The sequence below is a fragment of the Magnolia sinica genome, chromosome 11, assembly GCF_029962835.1.
Source record: "Magnolia sinica isolate HGM2019 chromosome 11, MsV1, whole genome shotgun sequence".
Classification (NCBI taxonomy): Eukaryota; Viridiplantae; Streptophyta; class Magnoliopsida; order Magnoliales; family Magnoliaceae; genus Magnolia; species Magnolia sinica.
Genome location: NC_080583.1, coordinates 11,512,768 through 11,537,801, shown reverse-complemented (window position 1 = coordinate 11,537,801; position 25,034 = coordinate 11,512,768). Strand labels below are relative to the sequence as shown.

The following is a 25,034-nucleotide window of genomic DNA, read 5'->3' as shown; positions in this document are numbered from 1 at the left end:
GAACCTCTCCTATTTAGAAAATCTGATTGATCTAGGGTAAGCCTATCCATCAATGTCGATCTCATATGATGGAAACATATGGATCTCACAAGAGGATAAAAAACAAAACCTAAATAATAGATAACATGCATATACCATTCTTCTCATCATTAAAACAATCATCATCATAATCTTAAAGAATTATTAAACCCATGTGCTTCCCTTCTAGCTTGGGCTAGAAGGAACTTAGAAAAACATAACTAGAACAGAGAAAGAAAGAAACAAGAAAGAATAAATGCAAATAAAAAAGATCTAAAAGGAAAAAAAACAACTTATAAAATTGAAAATCCTTTAAAAACCCTAAATATTGCTCTTGAATGCTTCTAATGATGTTAAGGAATGCCCTAGGAAGCCCTATTTATAAGTAGGGAACTTCGATTTTCGTACAAAGTTGAAAAACCCTAGAAACCGCCTCAAATATACATATTTTACCAAAATAGACTTCTTGTTGCATAGTTCGTTTAAAACACACTTCCTGCTGCGCAGTTTTTCAAAATAAACTTCACAGCTTTAGAATACACTTTTTCAGGACGATTTCAGGATTCTTCACTTAAATTTTCGATTCTCTTCATTCCTCGCTTGGTTTTCTTGGATCTTTAGCATGTGAATTCTTCAATCTTGGTCTCCTAAGATCCATCCCTTGCCTTGGTGATTCTTGAGCGTCAAATCCATGCTTTTTAGCACTCTTTTTCAATCCAAGCTCTTAAATTCATCTTGCAACACATACATGAGTAAAATAGAACATTAAGTTGATTCATGTTCATAAAACCAAGATATAAATGGGGAAAATTATGCAATATTTGAGTCTCAACATTGGCCCCACCTAGATTTCCAACGAACTTTGCAAATTGCGTGCGTAATTAGGGGGCAGATTTGATTTCCTGTGAAAGCCTTTAATAAAAAGTTCCTGCGCAAGGATGTTGGGTGGGGCCCACCACCATGTTTTAGGAAATATACTCCATTCATTTGTTTGTCGAGCTCATTTTAGGAAAATCGACCAAAAACGAGGTGGATCCAAAACTAAAGTGGGCCACACGAGAGGAAAAATTGGAGAAAGAAATACCTACCGTTGAAACCTTCCTGGGCTCCGCCTTGATGTTTATATGCCATCAAAACCGTTTAAGGAAAAATTGGAGAAAGAAATACCTACCGTTGAAACCTTCCTAGGCTCCGCCTTGATGTTTATATGCCATCAAAACCGTTTATAAGCTCATTAACACAGGGAAAAAGCTTTTATGATCATAAAAATGTTTCCCCCATAAAAAGCTTAGAGCTAATTCACTTTTGAGTGCATCAAGATATCTCTTTCACCCATCAATATATCTTGCTTTTGTGTTTTTGTTTTTGGGCTTTTGTATTCTTTTCTGCCCTTGGCGGCCTCTGAATAAAATCGTTACCTTTCAAAAAAGAAGAAGAAGAAGAGATATCTCTACTGTTGGTGGGAAGTGGGAACTAATACGGCATTACCATTTGCAGAATGGAAATCTTGATCGCTTCCCACATATCATTGATTTTTTCTCCTCTTAAAAAAAAAAATAAAAAAAAATCCCTTTTTCCTCAGTCATAGGAGATGTGAGAGGCAGGGGATTAATGGTGGGGATAGAACTTGTGACAGATAGGAAAGAGAAGACACCTGCTAAGGCTGAAACTGCAGTTTTATTTGAGAAACTGAAAGGTAAAAGCACCAACTAACAGTTTTCTCATATGAGCTTGTTTTCTACGTCATCCACTAATACATTATTTCTGGGTTTAAGATCTGGGAGTATTAGTTGGCAAAGGAGGCCTGCATGGAAATGTTTTCAGAATAAAACCGCTGATGTGTTTCACCAAAGACGATGCCGGTACTCTCTCTCTCTCTCTCTCTCCCCACTTGGAACATCCGCTGCAGCCCTCAGATTTGTCTGATTGACATGGCACATTCACGGGGAAGCTGGAGTTATCTTCGTCAAGTCAAAATGCTATTTGAGTATGACTTTTATTTCTGTACATGCAGATTTCATTGTAGATGCGTTGGACTATGCCATCTCAGGCATGATTTTCGCACCGATAGTTGCTCCAATTGGTATGATCAAGTGAACTGTCCCACTATTTTTATATACATACTCATATATTTTTATTGGGGATTTCTATGCTTTTATTGGGAAATTATTTCCTGTTATATCTTTATGCATAATGAATTATGTAAATTATGGCTCTTGATCAGAGAAAAATATTTTAGAAGTCTTTTCCCTTGATCAAGAAAAAAAAATAATAATGAACTTCAAAACATGGGTGATGACAGCCATGTTTTGGACTTGTTAAATGCTACTTTTTGATTTTTTTTTTTTTTTTCCTTGTGTGCAGGATTTTAATCAATTGTGCCTAAATTTAGGCCTCCAAACTAACACATCACCCTTCTGACGCCACTCGCGTTGGGAGTACCATATAGAGGATTTTTTCTTTTTTCTTTTTTTTATAAAAAATTATTTAGGACCATTTTCAATTTATTGTAATAAATATTATATATATATTTTATTGTGAAGTACTATAGATTGTTTAACATTTAGTTTAAATTGTATTGCAACATTTTTTATGTTTCAAATATTGAAGTGTCCAGGGATTCTACCGGCTCTAGGACAGACTTCTACCGGCGCTTGTTGCACTTTGCCAGCGCTTCTGTATGAAATGCGCATCCACAATTAGCGGCGGACCTAGCGCCGGTAAAACTTTTGCCGACACCTTTTGCTCCGTGAAGGATTTCACCGGCGTTTTGGGGATTTTACCGGTGGTTGTGGCCGCCGGTAAAGGTCCATAGTCTTGTAGTGTTATTTTCATTTTTTTGGTTGGGTTTTCGACTTCTTCTTCTTCCTTTATTTATTTATTTATTATTTTTTTAACCATTTGTTAGGAAATGGAGCAGAAAGCAAGACGGAGTTCTGAAGAGTTAAAGCAAGCACTACTCAAGAAAAGAATGCAGGTTATAGAGGGACATGTATGTAAAAGTGAAGAAACAAAAATGTCTAGTCGCTACAAGGCTTATGGATTTCAATCAGTTTCAGTAAGCTTAAGGAGTGTGGCATGTGAGAGATTACAATTCTTGAAGCCTTTAAAGGTTCTAGTAACGATTCTAAATAAAAGGGTTGATAATCACTAGAGCCGCAGACCAAGCTCCCTGATTGATTAATGTAATATGTTTATTTTGATTGGAGATGTTTATCAAATAGAGGAATGCTAGTATGCAGTATATGTTGAATAGAAGTCCTACGCCCTGAAATTCGGGGGTCGAGCATAACTCGGCTCCCGAGTTCCAAAACATCACTTATGCAACATAATTAATGATGGATGTATGTTGACTGTATTAGCACATAAACACGGGATAGATTAAGCCAAAACGCAGATATGATTCAGGGATAAGTGAATAAAGCAAGCGGAAGACTTATAGTAAAATATGTGTACAAGTGTAAGTCCCTGAATTACATATACAACCAGATCGTGTAAAAGTGTTATTTATCAAAATTATAAGTACAAGTTACATCATTTCAGTTCCCAAAATAGTCATCCCATAGATCCCGCGCAACAGACCGAGGCTCGCTAGAACCCGTCTGAAAACTGCATATAGGAGAAGGCAGCCTCGTCGTCATCCAGCTCCCGCTCTGCCTCAGACGTCGCATCCACATCTGCAACATCGGGGCCTAAGACAGAGTCTGGTGGGTGTGAAACACCGCCCCAGAAACGTGGGAGTGAGTGATCAACTCAGTGGAACAATAAGGCACTGGTTAACATGCTATCAGTTCAATCAAACAGTAATGATAAAGCAGGACAATTAAATAAATCCTAAGTACTCTTGTTAATGCAGGTATGAATGCAATATGATGCGTGCCCTCACGCGTACACCCTCAGCGTCTTCATCTTACGTTACGCATGACATCGCCTCAAAGTGCGCCACATCTACAAAGCACATGCAAATGCGGTGCATGGATATGATTACCAAGTTGTTATTAGTCCAATTCATACAGGCAAGATTGGGAAGCTAAGATACCTTCCTCATATCACCATCCAACAGTGATCCATACTAGGGTCGTCAATCCTAGACATCTCATACGATCATATAGTTGAGGTCGTAGCAAAGGGCTCGCCACCAATCAATGCACGCCTTGCATGCCCTTACTACCACAGATCGGCTCGTCACCTCCTTGCGGTATCCAGGTATGCTCGAGGTCACTACAAAGGGCTCGTCACCAATCAATGTAGGCCGACAAAGACGAATATAGTGTCCCATACCACCATAATCGGCTCACGAGTTTAGTTGCTCACTGGTCACTACGGGGAGGCTCGTCACCCCAGCGTAGGCCGACAGCTCGACCACGGTGTCCCATACCACCATGTCCGGCTCATGAGTCTTAGCGGATCAAGTACCATGGTTATTAGGATTTCACTGGTAAGTTCGGTACCCTAGATTCAAGCAGTAGCGTCCATACATGGTTAACATACACTGGACAATCGGGTTAGTTGACGAACTCGACTAGCACGAGCGCACGTTGAATTGAACGACATAGAGTGCGCAAACACTCCGCGTGGCCAAACCACTGCCGCCAACTCTAATACGACTCGGGTTCGTCTAATGCGTCTCACGTGGCGAAAGCAATCTCAACCACGACCAAAGTGTCAATTACCGATTTCCTGGACTAATGCATAGTCCCAAACATCCTCCACTACGACAGATATTCATATGGAATGTAAACCAGGAATGGAACAACCACACACATCATGGTGCATACACATCTGAACAATATCAACTGAACATACATGTACGCATAGGAATGCTTGAATTTAAATAACATGGAATGTAAATGCATAAGGAAATCATGCGCATCCATAGAAGTATTGAGAATCACTTCTCAACGCCCGCATTTAGTGTAATCATTACACGTAGGTCATTCATGCATCTCTACAAACACTTAGCATCCATGGAACAACATACATGACGCATGTTGAAATACATGCACTTAGACAATTCCTTCTTCCAAGGAGTTGTCATACATGCATCTAGCATACATACATGACCAAAAATCATGGCAAACATAGGTGCGTATTTTATACGTATACGGTACTTTATAAATACACTTAGAATACACAAATCTCAACATAGCACATGCATATCAAGAAAGCAATGTAAACATAACATTTGACATGTGAAATCTCATCCATAACAAGAATAAATCACTATCTGGGATTGAAAGCCTTGAAAACCATAACCTATACACTTATAGTACGTTCCTTTTGTGAGGAAAGAATAGCCGAAATTATTTAGACGAGTTTTCTTCGTCAACGGCGCAAGAATACCCTAAAATAAGTATATAAATGAGATACAAATTCACCAATTCTAATCTAAGCTCTAACACAGGTTAGGGTTAATTTAACTTACCCAAAAAGAAATCAGTATCGTCAGAGGAACGATTCAAAGCAAAGGTTCAAAGGTGAAGAAGAACAAGGAAGAAACAAGATGATTCACCAACCACTCTCTCTCACTAACTCTCTCTTTTCCACTCTCTCTCCAAGCTAGGGTTAGAGAAAATTCGTATGGAAATGAGAACTAGGGTTTAAGGACTATATATAGGCCTTAAAATGATGGAAATAACCCCTGGTCAAGGTATACTTAGGTTATAACCAAAGTACGCCTTTCTCGATCCAACGAAGCACTTCGGTGGGCCTATAACCACGAAAGGTCGGACTTAAGCTCACCGACCATGGATCTAGGTCAGGCGAGTTTCAGACCGACCGGCTCTTCAGATCGCCGTGGCGGACCACACTCAAATCAACGGTCACGAAACTCGATCAGTCCACAAGCACTAGGATATGCCTGGGCCAACCATCCCGATCGAGGGTGAAATTGGGTCGAATCCAACGGTCGATAGCTTAAAATCGTCGCCAAGCGACACGACTCAATTTCATAAAAGCTTATTAAATTCCAACCGTTCTCACACTCTTCACTCCGAACTCAACCAAATCGACCGAGAACATCAGATCGACTTAATTTTTGAGGTGAAGACCAAGCCCAACTCAGTGACCACAACAGCCTAAGATCATCGCCATCGGACTTTCGACGCGCGGTCAGTCCGATCCAGATCTTCTAAAAATTCCCTAACAACTGGATTTAGCGATGGATCCCAGATTTCTGAGTAACGTAGCGCTCACTAATCTACACGTTTAGAGCCATGCAGATACAATTTAAAGTGATTGATGCGAATTTCACAAGCAATCAAGTAGAGCGCTAATTACCCCAAAAACAACTACTTAAGGAAAGATTAGCACAAAAATTCCAAGGTCGTTACAATCTACCCCCTAAAAGAAAATTTCGTCCTCGAAATTCATACCTTCATATAAGCCTCGAGGATCGGAGGGTAGGTCTTCTTGACCTCGGCTTGATTCCCAAGTAGCCTCTTTAACACCTGATGCGACCATAACACCTTCACGAGAGGGATAACCTTGCTCGCAGTACCTGCTCCTTCCTATCTACGTGTTGGTTGCAGTAAATAAGTGGCATCCTCACTTAACTGCACCTGCTCCCAACGATAATATGCGAAGGATCGGGAACGTACTTCTTCAAAGATTGAAATACGTTATGCACGCCCGCAAGAGGTGTGGGCAAAGCAAGGCGGTAAGCTACCGCTCCCACTCGATCCAGAACTTGAAATGGACCAATAAATCTCGGCGTCAGCTTCCCCTTCTTACCGAACCGCAAAACTCCCTTCATAGGAGAGACCTTCAGAAAAACATGATCTCCCACTACGAACTCAAGCGGTCGACGCCTCGTATCGACATAACTCTTCTGTCTGCTCTGTGAGTCGACGCGAATGATGTCAACCTTCTCTAAAGTCACCGCACCAACTTCGGGCCAAGCAAACTACGCTCACCAATTTATGCCCAAGTGCTCTGCACGGCGACCATACAACGCCTCGAAGGGAGCCATGCCGATACTGGAAACTATTATTATACGCGAACTCCACATAAGGAATATCCTTCAAATCCAAAACACAAGCTCGCAACATATCCTCCAGACTTGATTCACGCGCTCCGTCGCCCATCTTTGCGGATGAAAGCGGTCTTGAACTTCGCACACCCATCGCTTCCGGATACGAGTCCGTAAGATAGATGTAAACGCGTGTCTCTATCAGACACAATCTCGGAACTCCATGCAGAGGCACTATCTCCTTGATATACAACCTAGCCAACTCCTCGAGTAAGTGACTCGATCGGTAAGAAATGCGCCGACTTCGTTAATCGATCGACGATCACCCAAATAGAGTCAAATCCCTTTCTCGTCCTCGGCAAGCCAGAAATAAAATCCATAGAGATGAAACTTCCATTCAGCTATGGGCATGGGCTGCAACAACCCCGGAGGTCGGCGATGCTCTGCCTTGACCTGCTGGCACGTGAGACAACGAGAAACAAATTCAGCAATCTGGACCTACATATTGTCCCACCAATAAGACCTCTTCATATCCTGATACATCTTCGTGCTACTGGATGCATCGCAAGCTTAGAACTATGGGCTAACTCGAGAACCTCACGTCTCAAGTCGGGGATGTCGAACACATAACCGCCACGCGTAGGCCCCCATCGAACTAACACTCCGTCGGAGTTCCCATCTGTACCAACCCCCGCCTCATCTTCACCAAAAGCTCATCATCTACCTGAGCCGCAACGATCCTCTCGTCGATGACGGGCCTGTGGGCGATAACCTCATACGGCTCAACCACCGTAAGCTTCTGCTCAAAATCGCGCACGACCTCCACCATAGCCCACTCGGCTATCATCCGCGGAGCCGCCACCTCCACAGCCTGCGTGTGACTCACCGCATCTGCCACACGGTTCGCCTTACCCGGATGGTAAGAAACATCGAACTTGAAGTCCTTCAATGTGTCCATCCATCTGCGCTGCCTCAAATTCAAATCACGCCTGCGTGAAAATATACTTAAGGCTCTTGTGGTCGCAAAGAGCTCGAACTCCTCACCATAAAGGTAATGTCTCCAAAGCTTTAATGCGAAGATGACGGCCGCTTCAAGTCGTGCGTAGGGTAATTCTCTTCGTGTTTCCTTAACGACCCGAAGCATAAGCAATCACCCCGTCCTTCTGCATAAGGACACAACCCGGACCAACGCGAGAGGCGTCGGATAAATAATATACTTAACCCCTTGCTCGGCAATACAGAGGCGGACGTCAACTTGTCCTTCCGCTACTCCGCCCGCTCACTCCAAGCAAACTTCAAATCCTTCCGTGTCACCGCGACAACGGTCCGGCAATCTTCGAGAAGTCCCGAATAAAGCGTCGATAATATCCTGCAAGGCCAAGAAAACTCCTCACCTCAGTAACTGAACCAGGCTGCTTCCAGTCCTGCACTGCAACTGTCCCGGGAACTTGACTTCCTCTTTCCAAAAATCACACTTCTTGAACTGTGCGAAAAGCTGATGCTCCCTAAGAGTACCCAAAACCGCTCTTAAGTGCTCCTCGTGCTCTGCCGGTTCGCCGAATAAATCAAGATGTCATCAATAAATACAATGACGAATCGAAACAGAAAGGCCGAAATACCCTGTTCATCGAGATCCATGAACACGGCCGGTGCGTTCGTCAACGAACGACATCACAAGGAACTCATAATGACCGGAGCTGGTCCTAGCGGTCTTCTGCACGCCCCCATCCTTGACGCGCAACATGATACCCTGACCGCAGATCAACCTTCTAAAAGTACCGGGCCCCCTTCATCTGATCAACAGATCATCAATCCTCGGCAAGGGGTACTTATTCTTCACGATTACCAGAAGTTCAACTGCGATAATCAATACACAATCGCAAGGAACCATCCTTCTTCTTCACAAGCAAGACAGTGCTCCCCAAGGAGACACACTTTGGACCGAATAAAATCCAATTCTAGCAAACCATCTATCTGCTTCCTCAACTCCTCCATTTCACTCGGAGGCATCCGATAGGTGGGTAAAGAAATGGGCGCCGCACCAGGCATAAGATCGATAGCAAAATCAATCTCACGCTGAGGAGGTAATCTAGGAATCGACTCAAACACATCTTCAAACTCCTGAACTAACGGCGTACTAACCAACGCCGACTCGGCCGAACTCACCAACAGAGAAGAATAAAAATCAATACGAATAGGGTAAAGGACCTGAACTGGGAAAGTAACAAACTCGCCCTCATGTCCATGGATCGTCACTGAACTCGCTTCACAATCAATCTCATCTCGCATCCTCGTGAGCCAATCCATACCCATAATAACATCGTAGTGATAAAGCCGTGCGACTAGCAAATCAACACGGATCGATCCACTTCCATGATCAATCACAACACAACTCCAAAAACAAACAACATGCATTCCATTAACCAAAATCGTCGCAATACAAGTAGTGCAGCAATACATGAATCACGACTAGGAAAGCATGGAAACAACAACATCTAACACTACAAACAACCACAACTACTACAACCACTAACAGCTACCACACTACAACAACTCCAACTACAAGCCAACAACGGCTACACACATAAAGAAACACCAAACAAAGCAAAGACGGCCACGACGATGCTACTCGTCGGAGTCAGGAGACGGAGGCGGAGCACCCTTATCCTGCAAGCAACACAAGATAGACTTCAAAGTCCGGGACATCTTCTTGAACTTGTGCTTAACCAAGCCTCGAAGATCCACCATCTCTTGGTGTAAAGCAGCTTGCCCTTCTTCAAGCCGTGTAAGACGGGCATCTCTGGCAACTGCTCTGCGCCCTGCTCTGGCACCACAGGAGGAGAGCGATCACTCGAATCCTGTGCCCCAATCTCGTCCTCGTCTTGCTCTGCTTCTTCCTCAGACTCCGCACCACCTTCAGCATAACTCTCATCATCACTCTCAGACCCGGCCGCACCCTCAGAGGCAAGCCGACCAGAACCAACCTCCATCAGCTTAAGGGTCCTCAAGTTGATATAGCGAACAGGGACCGGCTTCTCAGCTCCAAGCCTATAGCCAAACTCATGTGCGATCTTGCAAATGAGGCGGCCAAAGGGAAGAGACTCGGTCCGTCTACTCGAACGAGCGATGAGAATAATCTGATGCAGGACGTAGGTCGGCACACTCTCCTTCGCATCCTCCCCCCACCTGATATAGAAAATCTACCATCAGGCGCGTACACTCGCTGCGGTTGCTCCACCTCGGATACACATTGAACGTAAAGATGTGGTGAAGCAAACGGAAGTCGTCCGTCATGTGAGAAGCCAAAAGACTCCTATTCGGCTGCCATTCAAACCAGACGACCACACAAGGATCGGGTGCGACGATCCTTCTCGCCACACTGTCCACATTCTTCTCGCTGGCATGCACTTCCCCAACTGGCACCTTCAAGAGTCAGGATATCAAAGCAACATTGACAATTCCAACTCGACCGCCACCACAGGAAATCTTGAACTGCAGAGGATCCAGCGAAGGCTCCAGAATGTTGGCATAGAAGGCCCGAACAGTGCTAGCATTCGCGCGATACTCGCCTTTGAACAAGGGACCCCAACCAGCCCCTTCTAGGCGCTCCAACACAAAGAACTCACCAAAGAGCCGCGGATCAACATGAGCCTCAAAAAGGACTCTACGCCCCTCATAGACTCCATGCGACAATTCCGCCAACAAGGTCCTATTGACGAGAGCTCGAGGATCGAGGTCTCGCTTCGTCTGGAACTCGCGCGTGGCGGACGTGCTAGCGGCGGCACCTCTCGGCCTCCGTGCACGGGTTGGGCGGCTCGGCCCGGCTTCATCCACGGCGCTCTCTTCTTCCCCATCAAGGAAAGAAGGGAAGAAATGGAAAAGATGGCCGTCACAATCTCAAAGAGGGCCATGAGAAATGAGAGAAAGAGAGAAATAGGAAGATGGTGAAGCTTCCACACAACTATGAGCCAAAAAGGGAATGAAAGGGCTCAAATGAGAGGGAAAAATGGAGAAATCAGCAATGGAATAGAAGATTTGAGAATGGGGTGATGGGTTTGCACGAAAATGGAAGGAAGATGAAGATTTGGGAGAGATTTGAGAGAGTTTGGAGAGGTTGTTGAAGAAAAGGAGAGCTTGGAAGAGGGTTTTGTGAAGGAAATAGGGAAAAGGAGTGGTTTTAAAGTGAAACCCGTGGAGGGGTGGGCCACACAAGCCTCATGGACGATCGGCCCGCGTCGGCCCGGCCCGCCGACCGGCGATTCCTCGCCGAACCGGCGATGGCATCGCCGGTCTCTGGACATATCGGCGATGCCTCGCCGATTTGGCGAGGTCCTCCTGGTCCTCCTTGGTCCAAATGATGTGGTTCCCCCCCTGGGTCCCACAGAAAATGCCCCGATTGGCCCCTTGTGTAATGTGAAGCTTCTCGGGTCATTCTGACAGAAATCTGATACCAACAGCGAGTTCTGGAAGGTTTAAAAATGAATAATGGGAGGGTAGACCATCTACACTCATTAATAGAGGGTCTAGAACAGGTTTCGGGTCGCTGTGTGTGATCAGGTAAGGGTACAGACTCGATCTCGGTAAAGGTTTTCAGGAAACTTTCGCCGATAGAAACTACGGAGCACAAACACAAAGCGATGATAGACCCGCACCCAATTACACTATAGTGGTGACAACGTGCGGTGTGTGACCATAACCCAGGTCCGGTTTAATCCAGATCATGCTTTGATACCAACTTGTAACGCCCTGAAATTCGGGGGTCGAGCATAACTCGGCTCCCGAGTTCCAAAACATCACTTATGCAACATAATTAATGATGGATGTATGTTGACTGTATTAGTACATAAAACGGGATAGATTAAGCCAAAACGCAGATATGATTCAAGGATAAGTGAATAAAGCAAGCGGAAGACTTATAGTAAAATATGTGTACAAGTGTAAGTCCCTCGAATTACATATACAACCAGATCGTGTAAAAGTGTTATTTATCAAAATTATAAGTACAAGTTACATCATTTCAGTTCCCAAAATAGTCATCCCATAGATCCCGCCAGCACGAGGCTCGCTAGAACCCGTCTCAAAACCGCATATAGGAGAAGGCGGCCTCGTCGTCATCCAGCTCCCTCTGCCTCGGACGTCGCATCCACATCTGCAACATCGGGGCCTAAGACAGTCTGGTGGGTGTGAAACACCGCCCCGAAACGTGGGAGTGAGTGATCAACTCGGTGGAACAATAAGGCACGGTTAACATGCTATCAGTTCAATCAAACAATAATGATAAAGCAGACAATTAAATAAATCCTAAGTACTCTTGTTAATGCAGTATGAATGCAATATGATGCGTGCCCTCACGCGTACACCCTCGCGTCTTCATCTTACGTTACGCATGACATCGCCTCAAAGTGCGCCACATCTACAAAGCACATGCAAATGCGGTGCATGGATATGATTACCAAGTTGTTATTAGTCCAATTCATACAGCAGATTGGGAAGCTAAGATACCTTCCTCATATCACCATCCAACAGTGATCCATACTAGGGTCGTCAATCCTAGACATCTCATACGATCATATAGTTGAGGTCGTAGCAAAGGGCTCGTCACCAATCAATGCACGCCTTTCATGCCCTTACTACCACAGATCGGCTCGTCACCTCCTTGCGGTATCCGGTATGCTCGAGGTCACTACAAAGGGCTCGTCACCAATCAATGTAGGCCGACAAAGACGAATATAGTGTCCCATACCACCATAATCGGCTCACGAGTTTAGTTGCTCACTTTGGTCACTACGGGAGGCTCGTCACCCAGCGTGGCCAAGGCTCGACCACGGTGTCCCATACCACCATGTCCGGCTCATGAGTCTTAGCGGATCAAGTACCATGGTTATTAGGATTTCACTGGTAAGTTCGGTACCCTAGATTCAAGCAAGAGCGTCCATACATGGTTAACATACACCGGACAATCGGGTTAGTTGACGAACTCGACTAGCACGAGCGCACGTTGAATTGAACGACATAGAGTGCGCAAACACTCCGCGTGGCCAAACCACTGCCGCCAACTCTAATACGACTTGGGTTCGTCTAATGCGTCTCACGTGGCGAAAGCAATCTCAACCACGACCAAAGGGTCAATTACCGATTTCCTGGACTAAGGCATAGTCCCAAACATCCTACACTACGACAGATATTCATATGGAATGTAAAACAGTAATGGAACAACCACTCAAATCATGGTGCATACACATCTGAAGAATATCAACTTAACATAAATGTAAGCATAGGAATGCTTGAATTTAAATAACTTGGAATGTAAATGCATAAGGGAAATCATGCGCATCCATAGAAGTATTGAGAACCACTTCTCAACGCCTGCATTTAGTGTAATCAGTTACACGTAGGTCATTCATGCATCTCTACAAACACTTAGCATCCATGGAACAACATACATGACGCATGTTGAAATACATGCACTTAGACAATTCCTTCTTCCAAGGAGTTGTCATACATGCATCTAGCATACATACATGACCAAAAATCATGGCAAACATAGGTGCGTATTTTATACGTATACGGTACTTTATAAATACACTTAGAATACACAAATCTCAACATAGCACATGCATATCAGGAAAGCAATGTAAACATAACATTTGACATGTGAAATCTCATCCATAACAAGAATAAATCACTATCCTGGGATTGAAAGCCTTGAAAACCATAACCTATACACTTAAAGTCCGCACCTTAAGCGAGGAAAGAATAGCCGAATTGATTTAGACGAGTTGTCTTCGTCAACGGCGCAAGAATACCCTAAAATAAGGATAGAAATGAGATACAACAACACCAAGTCTAATCTAAGCTCTAACACAGGTTAGGGTTAGGTTAACTTACCCCAAAGGAACTCAGAATCGTCAGAGGAACGATTCAAAGCAAAGGTTCAAAGGTGAAGAAGAACAAGGAAGAATCAAGATGATTCACCAACCAATCTCTCTCACTAACTCTCTCTTTTCCACTCTCTCTCCAAGCTAGGGTTAGAGAAAATTCGTATGGAAATGAGAGCTAGGGTTTAAGGACTATATATAGGCCTTAAAATGATGGAAATAACCCCAGGGTCAAGGTATACTTAGGTTATAACCAAAGTACGCCTTTCTCGATCCAACGAAGCACTTCTGGTGGGCCTATAACCACGAAAGGTCGGACTTAAGCTCACTGACCATGGATCTAGGTCAGGCTGAGTTTTCGTACCGACCGGCTCTTCAGATCAGCCGTGGCGGACCACACTCAAATCAACGGTCACGGAATCTCGATCAGGTCCACAAGCACTAGGATATGCCTGGGCCAACCATCCTGATCAGAGGGTGAAATTGGGTCAGAATCCAACGGTCAGATAGCTTAAAATCGTCGCGCAAGCACGACTCAGATTTCATAAAAAGCTTATTAAATTCCAACCGTTCTCACACTCTTCACTCCGAACTCAACCAAATCGACCCAGAACATCAGATCGACTTGATTTTCGAGGTGAAGACCAAGCCCAACTCAGTGACCGCAACAGCCTAAGATCATCGCCATCGGACTTTCGACGCGCGGTCTAGGTCCGATCCAGATCTTCCAAAAATTCCCCAGAACAACTGGATTTAGCGATGGATCCCAGATTTCAGAGTAACGTAGCGCTCACTAATCTACACGTTTAGAGCCATGCAGATACAATTTAAAGTGATTGATGCGAATTTCACAAGCAATCAAGTAGGGCTAATTACCCCAAAAACAACTACTTAAGGAAAGATTAGCACAAAAATTCCAAGGTCGTTACAATAGAAGTCCTACTTCCATCTTGAAGGTGCACATCGCGTGTGGTGATTAGGATTGTTGATCTGGTGGGCTACCATGTGGATGAGTTGATCCAGAACAACTAAATCACAGAACCAATTGTGGATGGAGCATTACACAACTACTACACTGAGCAGATGATGAAAACTATCTGAATTTGCCTGTTCATTAAAAAAAAACCATCCGAATTTTTCTATTATATTGTACCACTCACTATTTTGCTCTTAACTATCCATTTGACAGCCACCAATTGGGTGGTTCGGATTGCGCAATCAGTCTGATTTTCAAGCTAAGCTCCACCCACAACATGACCTGCAATTTGGATTGTCTGGATAGCCATAGATGTGTGTGGTTCTCATAGATGAAATAAGAGACCCCAATGAATATGGAACAAATTGAAAATCAATCAACAAAGTGATAACATATACAGAGAAGAGTACTAGGATTGGAGAAATTCAACAAATTATGAATCTAACATGACATTTCCAGGAAATGGGTTAATGGAGAAACCTACCGCAACAGAAGCTTCTTTTCTAGTCACTACAAAAATGCATCCAACCTCACGAGACTTCAGATACGATACAAAGTACCAAGTCGACATACTCAAGGACCATCCTCATAGTCATCATCTCCACCATCATCATCATATTCAAAATATTGATAGTCACTTGTATCAATACTTTGCATGCCTTGAAATTGCCAGATAACATCTACTGCATCAGAAACAAGAGCAGTCCTTGCAGCTTTCACATCCGTTCTGCTCCCCTTTGTGTTATCTGCAATCGGAGCAGATGCTGTCCTCTTTTGCCTTGCCTCTCTACTATGAAGCTGGTCAATGTACTTCTCATGCAAGGCCATGTTCTTTACCTGCTTCAGAACCGGGGGAATTACAAGATTTGCCCGACTTGCGGTTGAGAACTTCGAGAGGTTCTTTTTATGAGCCGATGACGACTGCTCCTGGCATTTTTGGAGAAACCTGAGAGGCTTCAATAAACAATCTGGTGTCGAGGGCATTTTGGCCTGTAAAAGATCTTGAGTGGATATGTTTGTGGTAGTTTCCAGGACTGAAAATAGATCTGCTTCAAAGCCTTGGTCCATTATATGATGCTTCCTCAGCATGTTTCTCACTGTTTTTTGTGCAAGTAGACTTTTCTGTTTGATCTTCCTTGGCCTTTTAACATCTGGATTTATATTCTGAAGCAGTTTGCTACTGGATAGTGTGCAATGGCACAGGGGAGATGAATTCGATCTGTATGTCCTAGAATGAGGTTGAAGTTGAGGAGTTAAAAGGTTGGCATGCACTCGGTTGAAGCATTCTTGTGCAGACTTTCCTGGGACCTGCATGGATATTGTATTGTAATGTATCAGGAAGGCTGCCGTAATTCTATGGAAATGCATATCTAGGACCGGAGAATTTCAAGCAAAAAATTTCAATGAGTACAGAAAAGTGTAGAACTTTGTTGATATAACAAGTGTCGATTTATAAATGATGGTACTGAGGTGGACCCAAAGGGCATGGAATGACATCATTGTTAGATAGTGGCAATCTGCACATGTACAAACTAGAAGAGTTATGCATGCAAACCCTACATCCCTATCCTTCATGTGCACTCCACTTTGCTCGATTTAAACAGTTGACTTGGTGGGGTTTATGTGGTATATCCCGCAGCATAAAACAATTTCCCTAGTTAGACAATTCATCGCATGCACATACACGATATAGATGTATAGTACAAATCTATAAACTAGTTATAAGAGCACGGCATATAGTGTCCACATTTCATGCCATGACAACATCAAATGGGTATAGTGAATATATTCCACAATATAGAGATAGAGAGGGAGAGATAAATAAATGGGTTTTCTCTAGTTTCTTCCTCAAGTACCATGTGTGTGTGCACGCGCGTAAAAGACTTTACAGGAATTTTAAAAATGAGCTTAGCCTTATCCCCTTTACAAGGTTTGTTACAACTGATTGAGTGTCTCAATCTACAACACTTGTCCCTTAATACTACCCCTCAAGATGATACGGGTCAGTCTTGAATCAGCTTGTCATGTAATAGAATGAAACTCTGACAGGGAAGTTCTTTTGTGAAGATGTCAGCCAGTTGTTCTTTGGTGCACATGAAGATAACACCGAGATCCCCACTCACGATATGTTCTCTAACAAGGTGTGACTAATCACACTGGTGTCTTAAAACGAGAAATTGGCCCTTCCAACAAGCTTTTCTTCCAATTTGCTCGCCCACACTTTATTTGAATTAGAACTGATCACCTACAACTGTTACACGCCCATTTTACAAGCATTTTACCCCTGAAAATATCTGATATGTTTAAGGAAAAAGTGGAAATTTCAGAAGGCACGAGGAAAAAGGGTTGCAGCCTGCCTCCAGTTGTAGGACATCAGTTCTATTTTGAATTATGACATGAACTTCATCAGCACGGTTTGATAATTGTGATTTCAGTAAGGGATTTCTTCAAGATGGGATATCTTTGAACATATGTCTGGCATTTCTAATGGGAAGCAAGAGGTACACATCTAGGCAAAAGAAACAATACAATCACCATCAGAAAAACCATTTGCAATAGGAGATTCCATAATGCCATTAGTCCATAATCACCAATCCCCTTGGCTTGAAATTCTAGTCAGTCTGTAAACTATAAATTTAGTAGATATATTATGGTGTTCGTTTCATCAAAGAACTATAACATGGTATGGAAAAGACTATGTAAGGACATAGACCAACAACCATTGAAGAGCTAATAAGACAATATCAGGCCATCTTGTAAGAATTCCATGCTTCACTCATGTCGATAAAATGAGCTTACTTTCAACTGAATTGTCTAAAATCTAAGGTTGTGCTTGGTTGCAACAAATTTCATGAATTTCATGATTAGTCAGTCTAATTTGGTGCAAAAATATCATGATGTTTCTTGATATTTGCATTGGAAGTGTTGTGCGTAGCCACCACACATTAGGTGCAGAATCAACCTTAGAACGAATCAAACACGGAAATAGAGAAATAAAAATCGAGCAATCACAGAGAAACACAACCGAGTGGTAGACACTGAGGAGTTTCAACACGAGGTCTTGGGTTCGAAACCCATAGGTGGTGAAATCCCACTATGGTGTGTGTGGGTGTGTGGTGGGTGCATGTGTAAATTAATTAATTTTTTTTTTAAAAAAAACGATTTTACGTGAAAAAACCCTTGCGGGAAAAAAACCACGGCACCAAGCGACAAACAAATCCACTATGAAATCAGAATTACAAGAGATGGACAACTTATAGATTTGAAACTCTCGTCTTTCAAGATGAATTCCCCTTCTCAGAACCTTTCAAAACCCTAGTTCTCTCTGGCACAATGTTTTCCTTTACTCTAATCTCACGTATAACAGTGTTTATATAACCCAGATCCAAAATTAGAAACAAAACTGCACACCTACGCAGAAGTTGCGTACACTGTCGATTAATCCTTCGATCGATGGATCTTCGATTGATCGATGCCACATGATCGATCTAATCAAACATGGACAAAAGTGTCTAGAGACCTAACTTGGTTTTTTTGAATTATCTCGATCGATTGAGCCCCGATGTTTGATCGAACGAACATGTCCAAAACTGTCCAGAGACTAAGGTGATTTATTCAGGATTTTCTCGATCAATTGACTAGGCTATCGATCGATCGAAGACCATGAATTTCACCAGATTGAAGGCACCTTGATCAACAGGAAGTGAGATGCAACCCTTGGACTGTGCATCGCGCTTCCGCTTTAGGCCATGTGCCCCTCCCTCCCCCCCTGCGGATGTAGGACGTGGCACAGATACATTCCTAGCATGGTTGGACCAAAAGAAGGTGAATCGTAAATTGGCCATAACTTTTGATCCTGGTATCGTTACAGGGCGCACAGCCTATCGATCTTTAATGTAATAGACCATACGTGGTGAACCGACCCACAACATGGGTTGTGTCTATCTGTTTTGCCAAAAATGCGTGCTTTCAGCTCAAAAACAAAATTTTAGGGGGAAATTACTATTTTTAGTAATTCCGATTTTTGTTTAAAAAAAATTAGAGTTTTAGATTTTCTTCTTTTTTTAGAAATAACTTGTAATCATGCTAGGACTCTTCTAGCAAAAAGATTATTTGAAAGTTTTATTCTTAAAAATTAGGCTTTAAAAGAGTCTTACTAGAATTAGGACTTTTATTAGAATAAGAGATTTGCTATTTTTGGTAATTACGAATTTTAGTTTATTTATTAATGGTATAATTGAGACACATACACCTTAGACAATTATTGATTAATAAAATTCTGAATTTTCTTCTTCTTCTTGCGGATTCTAGAAAATACCTCGTGAATTCAAGGTTTCAATCAATTAAGGGAGACGGTGTGATCTTTCTCCATGTTAGCCACCCCGACTAGGGATCGATCGATACCATGACCTCAAGTGTTGAATCGAGGTATCTCCACTTAGTCTGCTAGTTGAGCTATGGATCTGGGTGTCGTCATGTAAACGGTTTGTATCTTCTTCGGAGGAAGATGACTCATATTCATGTGGATCCCTGACTATTGGGCCCACCTTGATGTATGTTCTTTACATCCACGTTGTCCATCAATTTTGAAAACTCATTTTAGATCATGATATTAAAAATGAACCAAATCCAAATCTTAAGTAGACCACACCACAAACAGAGTGATTGAATACCCACTATTACAAACTTCTCTAGGGCCACCGAAAATTTTATTTTCCATCCAACCTGTTGATAAGGTCAAAAGAGACCTGAATAAAAGGACCACATAAATATCATCTTGATCCAATACTTTGTTGGCGCACAGGAACTTTTTAATAGTCAATCACCACTGTTTCATGTGGTGTGTTCGACCTGAGATTTTAATCTACTTCATTTTTTAGATCATCACATAAAATGATCTGTAAAAAAGGATGGACGGTGTGGATGTAAGTAATATATATATAAATGTGGCCCCCAAGGTCTGGGCTCCACTCACGATGATGGATCCGGGGATCTACCAAAGCCCCGCACCGAATTCAGAGGGTTAAATTCCCGACGTATCGTATTACAATCCGTCGAGATGCATCGGAGAAAATCTCCAAGAATGCACCTGCACGATGAGTCCGTCGCAGAAGCTGCGTGGCATAGTCGCAGAATTTCTAATTCTCCACCACATAAGCGTGCTGACGTCGCACACGTGCGTGATCGGAGGCATCCACGTGAAGGGCCCGCAATGCAGATGGTCCATTTAAGAATCAAGCCCCATCCACCTGCCAAGCGGTACAATCCAAAATGGACGGCTAAGAAAGATCAGCCCAATTTTTCTGTGGCGAACCAGATGATCAGGCTAGGGCACCCCACGGACCACGGGAGCAGATTAGATGCTGCCCCGTCCTCACCCAAGACGGTGCAGCTTTACAGTGGGGCCCATCTTAACGTATTTATTCTATATCCACACCGTTCATCCGCTTTTCCAGGTGGACTATAGGGCATGAGCCCAAAACTGAAGAAATCCAATTATCAGGTGGACTACCATAGGAAACAAGTGATGAATGAATGCCCTACCATTACAAAATTCTAGGACCACTGTAATGTTTCGGTAATGTTTATTTACCATCCAACCTGTTGATAAGGTCACATAAATATGGATGAAGGGCAGAAACAAATATCAGCTTGATCTAAAATTATCGTGTCCCGTTAATCGTCAATCAATACTATTTCCAATGGTATGGCCCACCTAAGAATTAGATCTGCTTCATTTTTGGCTCATTTCCTTAAATGATCTGGAAAAACGGATGGACGGTGTGGATATATTATCAAAAATCCATTGGTTTGAAAAATCATCGTGTTTCGTTCATTATAGGTTTCCAATATTGGATACCGTGTACGGAGTAGAGAGGATCAGGGAGGGCTTTCCTAGGTTTAACTAGGTTTTTACAAATCCACCTGAAAACTTAGCTAGGAAGTTCTCACGCGGGGAAAGGGATGTGGGGCCCACCTTGATATTTGTGAGGAATTCACTCTACCCATCTGTTTTGCAAGATCATTTTAAGGTAAGCGACCAAAAAATGAGGTAGATTTAAAACTCGAGTGGGCCACACAAAAAAAAACAGTGGGGATTGAATGACCACCATTGAAACATTCATATGGTCACAAAAGTTTTGTATAACGATAAAGTTTTCTGTGTTGTAGTTCATCCCAACGGGAATGAACTTGTAAACGGTTGGAATGACATATAAACATCAAGGTGGCGCTGGGGAAGGTTTCAACGGTAGGAAATTCTTTCCCCAATCTTTCCTCTCATATGGCCCACTTGAGTTTTGGATCTACTTGACTTTTGGTAGCATGTCTTCAAATAATCTCACAAAATATATGGATAGGATGAATTACTCACAAACATCAAGGTGGGCCCTACCTTACTTCTCATTGTAGTTTTCAAACACGATTTTCGAGATAACCAATCACTACATGAATTGAACCATGTATTTAAGCTATACATCCTACATGATCCAAACATCAAAGTGAATAGCTCAGTCCCATGACATTAAGAGAATCCGCCCACAAGTGCATTTATTGCAAAAAAACAATTCCATCCCACTTAAACCATCTAATTCCTGCGTCAAACACCCCTGAGGTTCAAAAATGATGTTGGTTATGGAATGGACGGTCTAGATCGGTTAAAGGCTTGCCACATTTCATCAAGTGAGTTCTTCCTAGGGATGAAAGAGTAAAAGGTGTTTTGTGAATCACTGGTAACATGAATTGTTATTTGATACTTTCCTGATCAAAAATTAAAACATGACATCTATACAACTCATCTGAACCGTCTAAATCAACTACTACAGATATAAGTTGTAACCCAAAAATCAGATTGCCTGGATGATCCTGACTGCAGATTAATGGACATTTATTTGCTGAATTTTGGACCATTGACTATTTTTCGTTCTAACAATCCACCGGATGTCAATTTCCAAATGGTTTAAATGCCTGTCCCCCGCATGCAATGAGCATGATCCAGACCGTTCATCTCACAGGTGGAGAAGCCATAGCCTAAGATTACACCAATTGGATGATCTTATCCAAATTAAGGGTCTGTTTGGATGCAAATCTATATTTTGGATACAAAATGAGCTTGAACACGGATGGCCACACATGTGGCACATTTAGGGCATTTAACACATGATGGAAAACTGTTCTTGGCGATTTTGTTGCGAATCTAAAGATTGAATGGTTAGGATCTCATGCCGTCTATAATTCTTGGGGTATTACTGCCCCATCCAAGAGTGCATGTGTACTGAAGATGGTAGAGATGGTTGATCCACATTCTACCATCTTTAAATGTATAGTTCCTAATACCAAAGAGATGACGGCCCTACGTGATGCAGGAATGAAATCCAACCCATCCGTCAGATGCATCAGCACATGTTACCCTAAAAAATCCGAAGATCAGGCTGATCCATGAATCAGGTGGGCCACACTTGTGTACATGGAATTTAGGCTGTTCTGACCCTGGATGAAAGATCGGGTCAAAAGCCAGGCTGTTTTGCAATTTAGGTAGGCCCCCTGTGCAAATCAAAGGTGAGTGTCCTCTTTAACACTGTTCCCTGTGTCATGGCCCACCTGAGCATCGGATCGGGCTGATTTTTGGCACCTAGGTGTAATATGAGGTAACACATCTGATGGATAGGCTGACAGCATACATCTGTAAATCAAAGGTCTACAAACATGATAATAACAGCTTGGGAGAAAATCAACTAGCCATGGAGTAGAAAGGTAAGATGGACGGAACTTCTCTGACTCTCATTGAGACTTCTCGAATCCATGAGGAAAGAAAGCGAGAAAATAGAAATAAATTCTAATAAATTCGAAATTGATTAATGAATAATTGATAATTCCCTAATATGTCTCCTTACACCATTAATATAGGAAAAAAATAAACTAAAATTCGTAATTACTAAAAATAGCAAAATTCTAACTCTAATAAAAATCCTAATTCTAATAAAACTCTTCTAAGGCCTAATTTCTATAAATAAAAATTATAAATAAACTTTCTCTAGAAGAGTCCTAGTATAACTAAAAGTTATTTCTAAAAGGAAAGAAAATCTAAAACTCTAAAAATATATAAAAATCGGAATTACTAAAAATAGTAAAATTTTCCTAAAAATTCGTTTTTGATCTGAAAGCCTTTTGACGAAACGGACAGATGCGACCTACTTTGTGGGGTGGTTCACCTCGGATGGCCCATTTCAAGAAAGATTGATAGGTTGCATACCCCATAACAATACCGGATCAAAAGTTATAGTCAATTCACGGTCCATCTTCTTTTGGCTCAACCATGCTAGGAACGTGTCTGTGACAGGTTCTACATCAGACCCCTCCACTTGAAAAAAAAAAACTCGTCCTCGAGTTACGCAAGAGACTTGGCACATGAGTCTGAATTACTTATGATGCCGATGTTCATTAGACTTTTTTTTGTACTTGGCATTAAGCTCTTAAGCTAACACAATACATGTACTCATGCTTTCCTTGACTTGACTAATATCAATCAGTTCCTTCACTTCTGCCTTCAAGATCTTATATTCTTTCTGATAATGTGAGCAATTAGGCGGACTTGCCCCTGAGATAGGATTAATGTAATTTTGTATATCTCGTGTGGGAGGTAATCTATTAGGGAGTTCATCGAGTACAACCTCCTTGAACTCCTGCAATACTGGTTCCAAATCCACTGGGATATTCACAGGCTCCATATATTTTTTCTTTTCAACTAATGAATATATATCTCTCGTTTCCTCAGATTATTTAACAAAGGCTTGTTCAGTTATAAGATATTATCTCTCCACTTTAGAAGTCTTGGGTTGGTTCTTCGTTCCCATAGGGGTCACATGTTTTCCACTGATGAATCCTGTGGTTTGTTGTAACTTCGTTTTGACTTGGTCACCTCTCGCCGACAAATAATAGGATTTCTCTGCATAACCCTTTAATGATTGGTTATCTTGCCAATAATTTTGATTTTGTTGGAATAATACCTGATCGTAATTGGTAGGGAAGAATCGCATGCACAATAACTTCTTCATCCGCGACCACATGCGGATTGGCACCTTCATCCGTTTCATTCGCTCGAGTTGAAGTTGCTCCCACCAATCTGAAGCTCTGCCCGTCAACTTGTAGGCCACGAGTTTAACTTTCTTTTCTTCCATTATGTTCATGTAGTCGAAGAAATGTTCGACTTTAAGCAACCAATCGAGGAAGTCCTTGAAGTAGAGTTGACCATTAAAATTAGGAAGATCGACTTTCATCTTGAATTCTTGGTCCATCCGATCCATCTGATCAATGGCTCGTCTAGGATGCTGTAAAATCATGTCGCTAGATCTCACTTTATCAGGAGTGATCCTGTGGTTCACTGATAACGTCGCCCTACGATCAATATGATTACGAATTCTAGCAATTGTTGATGGTGGATCACCACCATGAACACGGAGTTGCCCTAGGGCCTCCGCCAAACGATCCGCCATGCGATCGATGGAAGCCTGCAGCCCTTGCATGGCTTGCCGATTCTCTCGCCATGCTTTGAAAGTCGCCGCCGTTAAAGGTAAATTCTGGAACAACGCCCATGGGATTGTTGCCGACCCGTCGTTAGAAGCCATCAATCCAGGAAAAACCTCACTTTGATACCAAACCGACGCAAGAGAGGATGTGAGGTCGAGCACCATCTTCCTCAAGAGGATAACTATTCGAATCCACAAAGTTTCTCTAGACTCCTCACGAGACTTCTCGAATCCACGAGAAAGAAAGCGAAAATAGAAATAAATTCTAATAAATTCGAAATTGATTGATGAATAATTGATAATTCCCTAATGTGTCTCCTTACACCATTAATATAGGAAAAAAATAAACTAAAATTCGTAATTACTAAAAATAGCAAAATTCTAACTCTAATAAAAATCCTAATTCTAATAAAACTCTTATAAAACCTAATTTCTAAAAATAAAAATTGCAAATAAACTTTCTCTAGAAGAGTCCTAGTATAACTAAAAGTTATTTCTAAAAGGAAAGAAAATCTAAAGCTCCAAAAATATTAAAAATTTTGGAATTACTAAAAATAGTAATTTTTCCTAAAAATTCATTTTTTAGCTGAAAGCGTGCATTTTTTTGACGAAATGGACAGACGCAACCCACGTTGTGGGTTGGTTCACCTCGGATGGCCCATTTCAAT

General features: G+C 42.3%; 1 protein-coding gene across 4 annotated transcripts; it reads left to right on the top strand.

The window, feature by feature from the left end:
• Window positions 1-1,588: 1,588 nt before the first annotated feature.
• On the top strand, window positions 1,589-16,346 carry LOC131218812 (alanine--glyoxylate aminotransferase 2 homolog 1, mitochondrial-like). Of its 4 annotated transcripts, none has more exons than XM_058213633.1 (4): window positions 1,589-1,714; window positions 1,794-1,880; window positions 2,033-2,101; window positions 16,016-16,346. In XM_058213633.1, the coding sequence occupies exons 1-4, from the start codon at window positions 1,630-1,632 to the stop codon at window positions 16,072-16,074; spliced, it is 300 nt and encodes a 99-aa protein (XP_058069616.1). In that variant the 5' UTR covers window positions 1,589-1,629; the 3' UTR covers window positions 16,075-16,346. The 4 variants fall into 4 exon arrangements, with proteins under 4 accessions (XP_058069616.1, XP_058069618.1, XP_058069619.1 ...); XM_058213635.1 differs by lacking the exon at window positions 16,016-16,346 and adding an exon at window positions 2,996-3,241; XM_058213636.1 differs by lacking the exon at window positions 16,016-16,346 and adding an exon at window positions 2,939-3,241.
• The last annotated feature ends 8,688 nt before the right edge of the window (window positions 16,347-25,034 follow it).